This window comes from Apteryx rowi, unplaced genomic scaffold, assembly GCF_003343035.1.
Source record: "Apteryx rowi isolate R43461 unplaced genomic scaffold, aptRow1 scaffold_107, whole genome shotgun sequence".
Classification (NCBI taxonomy): Eukaryota; Metazoa; Chordata; class Aves; order Apterygiformes; family Apterygidae; genus Apteryx; species Apteryx rowi.
Genome location: NW_020447275.1, coordinates 1,731,153 through 1,745,941, shown reverse-complemented (window position 1 = coordinate 1,745,941; position 14,789 = coordinate 1,731,153). Strand labels below are relative to the sequence as shown.

Below are 14,789 nucleotides of genomic sequence, written 5' to 3'. Positions count from 1 at the left end.
AACACTTTTCTAATAACTATTATCAAACCATTAATAATATTTGTTTCTTTTTGGTACCTTCTTCTCAGAGTCAGGGAATACAAAATTTTTAAGCTGAAACTAAATTTCTTTCCAGGCTGGCTTAAGAAGGTGATTTAGCATAGAATTTTAGGATTTATTTTTTTAAATCAGAGAAAACAGAAATTGTTTCTCTTTCTGCTTGTGCTCAAAATAGCTTATCACAGGTAGAGAGTCTCGTACGGTACAAAGGTGCCATTGTATACAAAATCTTCTGTATTGTCAGTTGAACAACAAGGTTTTAATTTCCACATATCAGAGAAACCAGACATTATCTACCATGAATGGTAGCAAATTTCTTATGTACACTAAATGAGCTAAATTTTGCAAGTTTGCACCATAGTGGACTTTCTGACATAAGTGAGATTACCTGTGCTCTTAAGGCAAAATTTGACCCTTCATATCATGTTGTAGCACACTATTTACTAGAACACTGACTAATTTCTTCTTAAATCAGTTTTGTTTTAAATTTTTCTCTTGAACCCTTTCAGTATTTGACTAGCTTTCAGAAAAGCAAGAGTCTTGTAGTCAACCCAGAGTACATTAATCTTTTGGGGACAGCTGTCCTTGTAATAAACTATGCAGTTACCAAAAGCCAACTTAGGAGAATTTAATTACCTAGTAAAGTGTTTTATTGCCTTGTAAAATCCTCCGTTAGGAACACTGCTCTTGAAAACACTATAAGAGCTTCAGAAGTGTCCTTTTTTGGTGTGGTCTTCTCTGGGAATGTGCTTAGTGTCTCAGGATACAGTGTTCTCATGGTACGTATTTAGGTTGATGGCCATTTTTAACTATGGTATTCAGCTTCAGGGTTTGTGCTTTTTTCCCCCTTCAATGAAAACATTTGTATGTAGGAGTGTCGGATGCATGAGACAGCTGGGCTGCTTCTAAAGAACTATTCTGCTCTTTTCCGTTCATTTGTTTCTCTTATGGGCGTGCTGATTTTAAGTTAAGAATGACTCTTTGATGGGAACTGACATTCTAGTGAATGAACCTCATTGCTTGGATGAGCATGTTTGTGAAATCAATTCCTATATTGCAAATGCTACAAAAAGACCACTTCTTTCCACCTATCATCCTCCTCCGTTTTTTTTCCGTGTATAATTTCTGTGTAGCACAGATTCTTGTTGATTTCAATGAATAACTGGAGGCCCAAGTAGAGATATCTCTATAATACTTTGAGCAAAATAGGTCAGTGATTGCAATTCTGAGATGTTAGGGTTTCTGCACTGGGAAATTGTCTTCCATACACTGCCATCATTTACTCTAATGCAGTTATCTGTGCTGGAATGGTTCCCTGATGGGCAACTCTGTTCTGGAATAAAAACTGATTTTATTCCAGAATAATTATCAGAGAGTAGAGTAAAAAAGTCAGTCACTTTTGTCCTGGAATAGAAGAATATCAACCTGGGGAGCTGTTTGTAGATAGATATAGTGGAACAGCATATTTTGTTAGTTAAGCTGATCATCCGTTTTTTCAATATAAAGGAGCCCTTAGCTACTCTTGAATCTCTGCAGGGAGTTTCTCCTGGAGTTGCAGGGAGATTGCTGTTAGTCCTCTGCTTGCAGGTGTATTCTGTTTCATCCAGTTTGGAGCTGTAGGGAAGAGAATAAATCTAAGATGCAACAGGATGGAAGGATATTAATTAAGGGCTGTGACTGAGCTCAGCTGAGGCAGCTCACAAAGAGGATAATACAAATGTAGCTTTCCTATGTTTCTGTTGACTAGGATTGAAAATGCTGGGAGCAGTGTAACTATCTGTACGAAACAGAACAGTCACAGGGCTCTTTTAGATTTTCATTTTGTTAGCATAATAAATGAGTGAATGGCTGGCTCTGCTAAAAGTCTGTCTTCACGGAGTAAGAAAGAGAGTCACCAGCGGCACCATATTTTTTCCTAGATACCTTCAAAGCAGAGAGCTGACATGGTAGGATGAGATGGTTTCTCCATTCCCTGTCAAGTTTTAATAGTAATTCTTCTGCGTGCCTTCAGGCTTTTAGGGAGATGGGTGCCCTGCCCCTGAGGAAATGGATCAGTACTGCATAATTCATTGTGCAAAATTCCCCAGACAGATGGTTTCTTCTCAGCTTCTGCTTATGTTTCACCTACAGGTGTAAGCTTTCAAATCCTGTAGCTTGTGAGTTACTTGCATGTAGAAGAGATTTTTTTTGTCTTTTTTGTTTTTTTTGTACCTTTTGGTTACTAGAATATTGGCTGATTAATAACACTAAAGTCTTTGAGAACTGACATGAATTAGGTTGAACAGGCCAGCCTGAGATAAAATGAAGCCTTGGCACTCCAGTCCGTAAGAGTGGCTGGTTTGAGCTGGAGTATTAGCCAATGGTTAGGCCAGTTAGCCACTCAAGTGAACCCATTTCCCAGTACTTGCCTTTCAGCATCCGCATATCAGGTAGGACCAAGCATGCAGGGAACTGCTTTAATTATTTGGAAAGGATTAAAGATATATTTAATATGAGCAGAACCCCTTGTTTTATAACCTGTGCACACAGGAGCACAAGCACACTAGTAGGAGAAATGGTTCCTTGCAAAATTCTAAGGTAAGTCTGGGACAGACCTGAGTATAAGGACATAAAGTGTTCATATAAAATGATGACTGCAGTGTTCTTTTTTACACTGAAATGAAAGTATTAATATAATTTTGGGACTACACATGTAGTCTAGACCCTGAACTGTCTGCCTGCTATTTCAAGCAATAGGTATCTTTCCTTTAAATTCCATCAGGTTTGGCTCCAGATGTTACTATCACAAATAATGTCTGTTTCTCTTGCAGCACCAAATACAAATTCATCACTATTTTATCATAAGTAGCTAAATAGGAACCCATAACAACAGTTTGTATTTCCGTTATGTTTATATTATTTATAAAAGAAAATATTGTAGTCATTTATTCTCATGAATAAATTTAACCCTTCTATGTAGGAGAGACCACTTACAAATTGCTTTGGTCTTCTCTGTCTTTTGTTCTTTTTTATTTTCATTTAGGCATCCTTCATAAGGCACATTGCAACCTGTTTGTTTAAAATTGCCATTATATAATGCCTCAGTCACATCTGCTGGTTTATTTTCACATATCTCTACACCCCTTATTTTGTGAAGTTTGTTGCAAACTTGAACAAACATCTTAGCCTGATTTGAGATGGCAGGATTCTGCAATGAGCACAGTTCTGTTCAGTCTGGATTACAAATATATGCTGGGCATTCCTGGAGCTAGGTAACATGCAGAGATAAATTAGTTACTGCAACACTATAATAACATTATTTAATTACATTTAATATAAATTATGAAAGTGAATTTTTATAGGGAAGAAGAGTAATTTTATTTCTCTGAAAGTGGTTCATTTCCACTGGGGACAGATTCGCTTTTCACAGGACTGAGTAAGGCAAAGATTTGAACAAGTGCCAGAGATGCTTTCATTAATATTACCATACTTTGTTGCAGATGTGGCTTTTCTTAAAAGCTTGAAATTAAAAATGTTTTGAATTAGAGACTCTCAAAATAATTTTTATGGAAACTTCTAATGTAGAGATTTAGCTTAACCAGTGTAAAAAAGCAAAATTACTTTCCTTTTTGACATTTGGCAGCACATCTAGATGAAATGGTTATGTTGTGCAGATTTCTGATGACAAGTCATAGCTCTGGATTGTTAAATTTGACATGTCATTCTGCTCTTTTACTATGAATGATGAGAGAGTGTTTTCTGATGAGTATCAAGCTATCAACTTACATGATGGACATCAGTTAACCATGCATTTTAAAAATACTTGTGTGTTCATCAAAGCACTTTCTTGCACCCTTGTTTCCTGACTGTGGAAGGAGAAGGTGTTTATTTTTTTAAGATAGCAAAGAGTATGTTTTGTGTGTAAGACTGTATTCTTAATCCTTGGAGTGCTGCCTGACCTCTTAATATCCTGTGGGTAAAATACCGTGCTTCAAATAAACATATATTCTGAAATCTCCCTTTCAGCCGTGATCTCTTTGCCTTCCCTCTTTAAAACATTTTGATTTATCAACAGTCTTTATTGTGCTAGTGCATTTATAAAATAAAGAACTAACCTGATAACAAACACAGCAGCAAGTAGCAAGTATTTTAGCGGTCTTTTGGGTCTCTTGGTACTAAAAGATTTGAGAAGGACGTTTAAAGGCAATTGCTGATAATAATTTGAAAATCTTTTTCTTTGCTTTAATATTCCCCATAAATATATTTGCTTGCAGTTACCATTTCACAGCTAGCCATTATTTTTGGTCCTCTGATGATCTCAATGTCAGGGAGCAGCAAGGGCCAGCTACTCCCAAAGGGGAGGTGAGCCAGGAGCTGAGGGTGACCCCAGCACAGGCAGTGCCCTTACCAACGGGGCGCTGTCCCACGGGGCTGGATGCCGCAGGCAGAGCCAGGGCTGGTAACAGGGTCCATTGCAGCCCCAGACACAGCAAGGAGCAGGGCCAAGGTCCTGCCAGGGCTCCAGTCAAGAGCAAAAGGAGGCAGGGCTGGAGACACAGCTACAACATATGTATGGGGTCCTTCATCCAGGGGGTGAGCTACCTGTAGTGTAGGGCCGAGGGCATTCAGGAGAGAGGGTTGGAGTCAGGCCCACCTACATTGTAGGTCAGGAAGGAGCTACAGGCCCTGGGCTGAGCATAAATGGACCCCTGGGCCCATGGGCAGGGGGTGGGTGGAGGTCCCAGGTGAGGCTGGTCAGGGCCATTAAGGCCTGTTGGTGCACTTAGGGCCCTGACTCAATTTTGTAACTCCTTACTGTCCTTAATCTTCCTGCTATAGGTTTTTCCACAGAAAATTTTAGCTTTCCTTATTGATTGTCTTTTCCAAGGAATCTGATTCATTGCTATCAACTCTCCATTGCACATGCTCCTGTTTCTTCCCCCCTCTGCAGTCAGACAGCGGATACCTGGGGGTGAAAGGGATCTGTTTCATTCATTCCTTTGTACCTTCTGAGGAAGTCCACTTGTAACAATGAGGTTTTGATAGTGTCCTTAAGCAGCTCCAAATTATTGTGTACACTTGTTTGCTTTTTGCAGCCCATTCACATTCAGTTTCATTTATGAGTATTTTCACCTTTGTAAAATCAGCCTGGTCAGCACAACAATGTTAGATACATAAACTGCAAGGAGCCATTTACTGCAAGGAGTAAATTTACTGTTAGTGTAATTTTTTAGGGGGTCTGGAATCTGATTCTAAATTACTAGTTGCAGGAATAATGTTTTTGATTATAAGCATTTTGAAGGAGAAATCAAGTCTTCATATGTGATTAAATTGTATCTAGCATACCACAACCCTTATCCCAATTTAGGCCTTTGTATCTAACTAGTTTTATCATTAATATATCCTTATTTAGGTCTTCTATACAGAGCTAATAAAAGTATTTCATCATAAATATAGTATTTTCCCATCTTCACTTTACTAAGAATATTTCTAAGAGAATCCAGTGTCTTTTAGATGATTGCAAAAAGGCTGGTCTAGCTCATAATCCAAAGTTGATCAAATAAAATAATAATGAATGACAGCCCAAATAAACAGTAATGTTCACTACTGCTGAAATGTTACAAAGAAAAGTAGCAAGCTGTTTTCATTGTGAAACACAAGAACATCTCAAACAACACTAGGAAAATGCTGACTGATTTGCACTGATTTCCTAAGATGACCCTAGTTTAGCTTTCTTTGTTTGATAGTCATTCTGGCTTTCAGTTTTACTGTGAGAGGACATTGATAAGTAGAGTGAGTATTTGCTTTATACAGTTGAGCGAATGATTTGCAACACATAACTTATCCATCTGGTTTAGCCTCTTTCTACTTGAGGTATTTTTCAGGCAGACTGCACAATTTTTTAACGTATTCATTAAAAATTTTTTTTCTGTGATTTTTTCCCCCTTCATTCTTCACATAATGTGCTGATCAAGAATATTTTTTTTTTTTAGCACTTGGCATTTTTTATGTGATAGGGATTGGTAGGTTAGGATTGATAGTTTTTTTTTTTTTCTTATTTCTTCCTCTAGGATCCTAAGAGTGTGCAAGCATTCCTATCAAGAAATATGGGTATGCAAATGAAAAAAAATCTGCATTTTCTCTGCATGCTACATTGAAATTAATTTTCTGTGTGAACTTGTGATCATGAAGGACAGATGGAAAAACATCCCTTTTATTTTTATTCACTTCAATATGTTCGGACAATTATCTTTCAGTGTTTTTTTCAATTTTGCACTGCCTGCATCACAGATTATTCACTTTCTTACAACTTGCATCCTTTTTTTTGATTGTGAGTTGTAGCTCTATCCTGCAAAACGCGGTACTGTTCAACACACAGATTGTTCATGAGGGAGAATTCTTTTCCCCACTTTTAGCAGTTAGAACATTGGCAAAGCCAGGGAAAGCCAGAACTCTACCTTGTTCTGCTTTCATAAGTCTTCCTACGCTCACCTTGTACTATGTTAATATACTACTTGTTTGTTGTTGTTCTTTTCTTTTTAGTTCAGATTCTGAAATAATATAGTAATCTGCGCTCTTTTCTGTTTCCTCAAAATAATTGTTATATATTACAATATGGAGGTTAGTGGTCAGTTGATTTAATGAACATGTATGAATAACACTAAAATCGAAATCATGTCATTGTATTATTTGAAAGTTTGCCAGTTATCTCAAAGCTATTTCTTATGATTTAAGAGACCAAAAGAGAATGAGACATCAAGTTTGACAGTCCAGCCATATTTGCTGTTTGGAATTCTGTTCCATCACGACACATCCTGCTTGCATTTTTTTTCTTGCCTAAGTGCAAATTCTAGTACAAACAAGTAAGTCTAACAGAAAAGGATTTTTTTGTAGTTTTTTTTAAGTGAAGATGTGAATAATTTGGACAGGGTATATGGAATATTGGGCTGGGTTTTGAGAGAATACTCCTAATGGTCAAGGTAACTATCAGCTGGGATTTTTAAAGCTGCCTAAACTTTCTTTGTATTGAAATGAATGTGTATCTGGGTGACTGAAAGTCTTTAAAATCCATTCCTGTAGCTGCATTTAAGGTATATGCATTTATTTGTTCTGTGCTAGTGCTACTGTTGTTTAAAACTTTTGTTCAATGAAGGACACAATCATATTGTTGTATCTGTGAATATTACCTAGGGAGGCCAGTTTAACTCATTTCCCTCATTCAGGCTTTCTTGTGGGGAACTGTGCATTGTTTTATGGTGCTATATAAGGTCTGTGGAAAATGCAGGTTAGAGTTTGGCTCAAGGTTCCCATCCTGCTGAGACGGGAAATTCTTGCACAAGCTTGCACAGAGATCTGTGGTGTTGATAGACTGTGGCTCTAAAAACAGATACTCTTGCATTTGCTTAGTGATCCAAAGATGTAGTAAAGGACAGAGGGAAGGATATGTGATTCCCCAGCTACATAGTGGGGGATGACCATCACCTCTGCGAACTGTTCAGTTATCCCTTCATCTCCACAAAGACCGACTAGAAGCAGTGTTGGATAGATAAGTTCAAAGCTCCACACCATAATGACCAGCTGCAGAGTGAATAGGGAGATGAGAAATGGTAGTTCTTTTCTTGCAACTACCCAGGGTTGGGGAAAGCAGAGGACTGGAAAGAGAATACAGAACTTTCTGTTTTGCACCACAGCTGAATCTGTTGGAGCCACTTAGCAAGGTAGGTCCACAGAGCTCTCTTTTGGAGGTCCACAGATTTTGGAAAATAGACCTTTGTCCATCCTCTGCAAGAATCGAAGTATTGGCCCTGTCTGATGGGAAACGCTGTGTTGCATAAACTTCACTTCCTACCCCACTGCAATGCGCAGCACTAACACATGAGGTATTCAGCAAGGTTAGCGCTTACGGGCAGCGTCAGAACAGTACTGACGTACCTGTGTGCTTAACTGTGAATGCAGAGCTGAGTCCCTGGAACTTGATGCTTTCCTGACCTGAGTTTGTACAGCCAGTAGTAAAACTGCGTGATTTCTTTTATACCTGCACTCACCAAAGAAAGCATTAGGGAGTGGATGAGCCTTAGCCAAAATCGGCTGCTGTCTGAATAATTAATAGCTAAGAATAAAATGGTGGGTTTTTGTGTGGGAGATAGTATTTTGGGGTTAGGTTTGGGTTTATTTTAGATGTAGTTATAAAATGTTATGATGAAGTGTTATGGTGAAATGTTATGGCTCAGAAAAGTGTCCTTTAGAAACAGGACAGTCCGTGTTAACTCCTTTCATGAACCCAGCTGTAGGTTTTGCACATTTATGGTTTAGATCTTACTTTGCAACCTTCATCACTTATGTCTGAAAGTCCTGTCTCCCATGTACAGCAGTGATGGAATATGTTTAAAATGGCCACAGGACTGAAATCTTGTCTTCACCTTACAGATCAAAATAATGGAAATATTCCTTCTCTCTCCTGTGGGAGTCCCACTCCTGTACTTATAATCAGATATCTCTTGACAAAAGTTATAGGACAAAACTAATTCATAAAGCTTCAGACTTTTACTTATTAGATCAAAGGATGGCTGACAAGACAGTGAAGATAAGTCATTTTTCAATTAACAATGTCAGAATGTTTCATCACTTCTTGATTAATCATTATTTTGGGCTAAGTAAATGATGTTTCCTCTGAATGAATGAGTATGGCCATATTTAAAAGGCTTTAGAGAACTAACTGGTCATTGAGTGTAGGTCATTTGAAAAGTACTGAATTTCAGTTGTGAACTGAATTATCATCTTTGAAACAATGAAAAGAACCTACCCTAATTATTAAAGCTGAGCTACAAATATAGGACAGATAGTTGGGCTCACAAAGACACCTATTTAAAGACATCACAGCAGGGACTCTGGTGCCCCGCTTAGTCAGAGGCTGCCATGATGCCTTTTATGTGCCATTTTCCCTGAGGTTCTGTGCACTCGCTACTCTGGTTGTCTTGCTCATTATCCACAGTGCTCTGTGATGCTCAGCAAAGGGACTGCAATCTTGTGATTAGTGTTTGATAAAGACAGGAAGAGGAATGAGGAGTTGGGCTATGACAAGCTGTTTCTTTGGGCCTCTTCACACATACCCTGACAATTTCATGCATGTTCTCTATAAAAGTTGAGCCCTCCCTCTCTGTGATGAAAAAAGGAGTGTGTGTTTAATGAGTTCCTCAGATGCTCAGTGTGTTGTGAATGTTATGCTATTTATAATAGATTGCTGTGCCAGGGCAGGGTAGATGTGGGTTTGTAAGCTACAGTTCACAGAGACATAGCTAAATCCATTTCATCTTATTCCTCTGAGGATCACATTGGTGTTCCTATGGCTGTTCATGTAGGTAAAGGATTTGGTGAACAGGGATTTTTTAAAGTGATCTTAGGAGCAACCAGTTCTTTCCAAGAAGGTTCCTTAGTGGACATATATATTTTTTTTCTTTTAAAGAAAACACTTTGGTTTCTGGTAAAAGAAAAAGGAATGGTGGGAGGCCCCAAGTGCCAGCATCATATTCCTCTGAGATAAATCCCTGTCACCATGTGAAGCCAGGGGGCTTAGCAATTAACAGAGACTGAGCAGCTGGTGCCAAAATCTCTCAGTGCACACCTCTAGGTTGTTCTGCTTGGGGCTGGGAAGTTGGATGATTTCTGTATTCATTTCACAAGGGTAATTGCTTTTATGCCTTTGTAAACTCATTTTTATTTCACTTCAAGGCTTGCCCTGGCCAGAAGAATGAGTTATTGTGTATGGTGCTTTCATAGATTTCAAATATTGACCTCAAAGTGTGTCATGCTTTTAGAAAGTAATAAAACCTCTTTTTACTTTGAAAACAACTAGTATTGCATGAATTATGCTGACATTCACAATTCATGCCATGTATCTTATGCTGAGATTTCAAAAGAATTAATTAATTTGCAGACATTACAAAGTGAGAGCAGTTTGTAATTTCAGCCTGGGCTATAATTTCTCAATAAATGCATGGCAGTTCTTCTAATCATAGCATGGTATATACAATTGTATAAGATGTGTGTTTTGAAAATAAAGCTTCTGATGATTCTTTGCTTATGGGGTTAGGATGTAGCTGTAAGCATATGCACTACGAAGTCTAAATTAAGTCATTCTGTCTTCATGCTGCTGCTCTTGATGGTCAGTCTGACAGTTTTACTATGAGGAAATGTGCTGCTTACACTAGCTCAGCAGCACATTAGTATTCTGACGTTATTTTTGGTCTGAAAGATAGAAGGTGATATATTACTGGAAGGAGAAGAAAAGTTAGGAAATGTATCCCGTCTAACCTAACACCTTCAGTTTTTGACTGTAGTGTTGCAATTTCCGGCTTATTTGAATCTCTTCTCTGCATGAATTGTCTGAAATACCAATCAAACCCTAGACTCTGCTATGTCTGCTTACTCCTTTGTGCCTTCACAGAGTTCTCAGTTCGTTCTCTCTCATCTCTCTCTGTCTCTCTCTTTCTCTTTTTTGGTGGGGCACCCTGAATCTCTCAAGCAGTGCAGGAGGCCGAACAGGAAGATGTAAAGGTGGTAGTGGATGTCCAAGCTCCGAAATCAACTAAAAAAACCAAGGCAGCAGCTGCAAGCTGTCAAACTGGCAACGCCAGAAAGGAGAAAAAAGGCAAACACAAAGGTTAGCTGCATGCTACTGAATGTCAAATGTTGAATTGACTGCAAAATACTCCTTTTTTTTTTTTTTTTTTTATTTCTTTGAATACCAGTGAATTTCTGCTAGCTGAAAATTGCCTAAAATTAATTTATTCAAATTTTTATGAGACTGGAAAATGTGGGTGACTTGGGTCCTGTCTCAGCATGTACAACTTGGGAATGAAGGAGGGCTGAAATTTGTAAACCAAATCTTTTCCAAAGCAGCATGTTTGTTTATATTCTAGAGGAGGAAAAAAGTACTCATGCAACAGACACCTGTGTTTCATGAATGTTAAGGAAATGAGAGCTGTCTTACACCAATGTGTTTTTTAGACTGTCTGCATGTAATGTAATTTGGAGGAATAGCCTTAAATTGCAGTCATTTCTGTCCAAACTGTTACTGAGGTTTAAACTCTGCACAGATTAGAGGTTAAGAGGAAGTTTTGATAATGACTTCAACAAAACCAAGATATGATCCTCAGTGGTGTTCTTCGAGTTGTTACTTCAGGGTTACTGTACCCTGCTTGGTCAGTATGTGTGAGGTGTTTGTATAAAAAGCTTTCTGCAATGACTTTGGTAAGAGTGAGTTGACAAAAGAAAATGTACTATTTATACTGACAAAAGAAATGATATTGCTGTTATTAGTTTTACTACCTGAACTATATAGAACAGATAGAAGAAGTTGTGTGAACTACTTTAGAAGTATGCCAGTTTGTATATATTACACACACACACACACACACACACACACACAAAGAGATTTTTGTAGCAGGACATACAGCATCTTTTTATTTGATGCCAGATGACTAATCAAATTTATAAATGTCTTTCCAGTAACTTCACACTTGTTGGATCAGGCCACTGTAACACTATCCTGCCTGGACTGTACTGTATTCCCATCTTGTATATGTCCAACAGTCTCTGCATTATTGCTTAAGTAAGAAAGTAGTGTATATCCTTGACAAGTCTGTTTAATGGTAATAATGACTAACAAAGGTAATTATTGAGGTCAGAATACTGGGGCTTGTCTACAGGGATTTTGCATGACCTGAGCCTACCTTATCACAAGCCATTAAACCATATTGCAGCTTAATTTTTGAGATCTGAATCTACAGCTTCTCTGTCTGTAGTCCTTTTGACCACAAAGGAAGACCTAGGTTAGAGGGGCTTTAGATTGTAGCCCTGAGGTAAATTTATTTATTTATTAAAAAAAAAAAAAGTGTGTCAGTATCTGGTTTAAAATACTAAATAAAAGTCAAGGGTAAGATTGACTGAATGTAAAAATTGTTGGCAAGATAAGTGAACAGAAAGGTGATGTTTCAGAACTTGCATAGAAACTAATTCTGCTCCAGCACGGAAGTACAGATGCCAGATTTTATTTGGAAGTGCTTCTTATAGTTTAAAAGAAAAGGGAAACCTGACTTAGGCTGTAACTGACCATTTTACAGGGTAATACTTACATCATTGTTACTGCATAATATTGAGCCTGTGTTTCAACTCATGCAGTGCTCGTTTTCCCTGTATGGGCACTCAGTGTAAGTATTATATTTTTGACAGAACATCAAATACTGTTCTGATCAGTTACAGTTTTGATTTGACAAATCTACATTGTATAACACCAGCGTACATATAAATTCACATATTTTCTAGGCAGTTTTCTGATGAGTTCCTATGCTGAAATACTCCATGAATAAAGACCTAGCTCCAGGCCTGGTGAAGTTTTGGGGTTTTACTTGCACATAGGAAAAAATAATAACATGAGTATATGATTGCAAATACTGTTCTACCAGTATTCATTTGCATGCTGGAACTGAATTTGCTGGATAGTTGTCTTTGAAATTGTTTGCTATACAACTTATTCTGTGGACAGTGTGTGCTAACTATGAAGGAGAAGTTACTCAATTTTTTATTATCTCAGAGCAGGTAATAAACTAGTATTTTTCTTATATACCAATAACATTTTTCTTCATTTTTGGAAAAAATCCCCAAACAGGCAAATGTCAGCATACTTTAGTGGAAGCCAGTTGAGTCAAGTGAAAGTTATATCATTTAATATGTAGACAGGGAACTTTTGCTAATTAGGTATTCTAGTCTCTTTTTTTGTAGGGTGATGGTGAGACTTGCACAGATGACCTGGGCATCCTGATACTGCTATATGTGGTGTAATTTGATTTGTTAACTATAGAAGCTTCTGCTTCTGTAGCAATTCTTGCTTCTGCCGCTATGCTGTGCATCATCTTCTTCAGCCTTCAGCGTTGCCCATCAGTTGCAGCTTATATCTGTGATCCCATAGGGTGGAGGTGTCATTCATCAATTGTACTAAAGAAACCTTTGAAAACATGTATGAGTACCTCTTCTCCTGGAGTTTATATTGATGATTAGGAACAAATTTCAAGTAACCAAAATCCCTTTCAGTTAAAGTATGTTCAGAGTGTGCAAGCTGCACCTTCTGATCCAGCTAATCTCCTTTTTCTGCACACTAGTATTTAACAGTTCCTTCGTGTCTAATCTCATCCATGGAATTGTATCTAGTTTACCTTTGATAGTGTTGTAAACCTGGAGCATTTGCAGGGAATTGTAACTGGATTTCAGTCTTGCATCCTTAGCAAAGCTGCAAAATATTTTATTATTGGATGAAACAGAAAAACTAAGTGTGACCTTCAAATTCCAGAGGGATTTTACTGATGAGTCCACTGCAAACACAAGCTAATTTTTGTTACTTGGGAATGAAGAAAATGCAAGGGGTAGCAGAACCTTTTAGTGAAACTTATGGTATCAATTTTTCAGTTACTTCTAAGAGTAAGAATGATTCTTTAGAAAACAATCTTACAGGAATGCTGAATGGATTTGCTAATAAGTTCAGATCTAACTAATGATAATGGGTGAAAATTAAATGTTTTATATGTAAGGGGAAAAGATACTTGTTTTGAGCATCATACTTCTATATGGCTCTTGGTGTTAATTGTGGAAGGGTATATAATCTTTTCGTACTTTAGGTGAGCAGAGCACTATTCTAAGTTTGATTTTTCAAACACACTTGGCTGTTTGTGTATCCTCTCTTATTGGCAGAAGATGAGACTGATTCAATTCTTGGACTGAGTTTTTTTTGTAACACAACAGATTTTGTTGGAGGAAGAATAGTATGTTGGTTATTAGATCAAAATCATGGAAGTTATAGGTTCTGTTTTCAGCTTTGGAGTTGATTTAGTGGTTGTCCCTCCTCTATGTACAATGTAGGGGTGTCATGCTTGAAAAGGACTTCGGGATCCTAAAAGGAAGGGGGCTATCAAATTATCTATACTTGTTCTATTCTAGTAATTTAGAACTAGTGTAAAGACATGTTTATTGAATTTATTTTATACATGTTTAATGTATACAGTATTCATGAAATTCTTACCCTTATTTTGCTGTACTAACCTTTCTTCTAGGAGCTGCTGTTTGTATTTGATCTGATTCAGTCAGGCCTGACAGCTATGTTTGATTTTTTTTTTTTTGCTTTTCTTTGAGGTTAGTAACTGTTACAAAACTAGTAGCAAGAAAAGAGAGTCCTCCAGTTTGACTTTTCACCTGAACACTGTAGATCACCATGGAAGGAGCTGATTAGGTGCTAGTTTTCTTTGACTCCCAGTGGGAGCTACAATCAGTCACCAGGAGTTGCTCAGGTTCTTACATGACCAAGCTCATAATAAACATGAGCGACATTCATTTGGCTGCAGGAAGCATCCATGTTCATGCACCGTGTTTAGCTGAACAATGTCCACTGTAGCACTTAGAAGTCTGGGGAAAGCTGTTATAAGGGCAGTGAGAGTGGGGAAAAGCAAAAGTATGAAGGAAAACTGCCCAGATAGAGTGACCTCTGCACCTTGTGCATATCATGGGAAGAGTCTACACAGCACCTTTGACAAAAGAAAACTGGGAGGCCGGTCAGGTGAGAATAATATGAAGAAGCTCTGGGTCTGAAAATTTAGGGATCAGTCTGGTGACCAGAAGAAGCTGAGGAAATGATGTGGACAGCTGTGTCCGTGCTTCCAGTCCTTGACAAAGTAGTAGCCCTAGAAGCTTTCACGGGAGTGAGTGCAAAGTTTAAGATTCTTATA

The 14,789-nt window shown here is 37.9% G+C and overlaps 1 protein-coding gene across 4 annotated transcripts in view; it reads left to right on the top strand.

Annotated features, from left to right (window-relative positions):
• TUB (tubby bipartite transcription factor) overlaps positions 1–14,789 on the top strand; it is a 77,191-nt gene that overhangs the window by 34,441 nt on the left and 27,961 nt on the right. For 2 of the 4 annotated variants that reach the window (XM_026070538.1, XM_026070530.1), the window contains exon 4: positions 10,544–10,678. The exons of the other annotated variants lie outside the window; for them this stretch is intronic. In XM_026070538.1, coding sequence (XP_025926323.1) covers positions 10,544–10,678 — 135 coding nt within the window. The remainder of the gene's footprint in view (positions 1–10,543; positions 10,679–14,789) is intronic. 4 annotated transcript variants of the gene reach the window in all.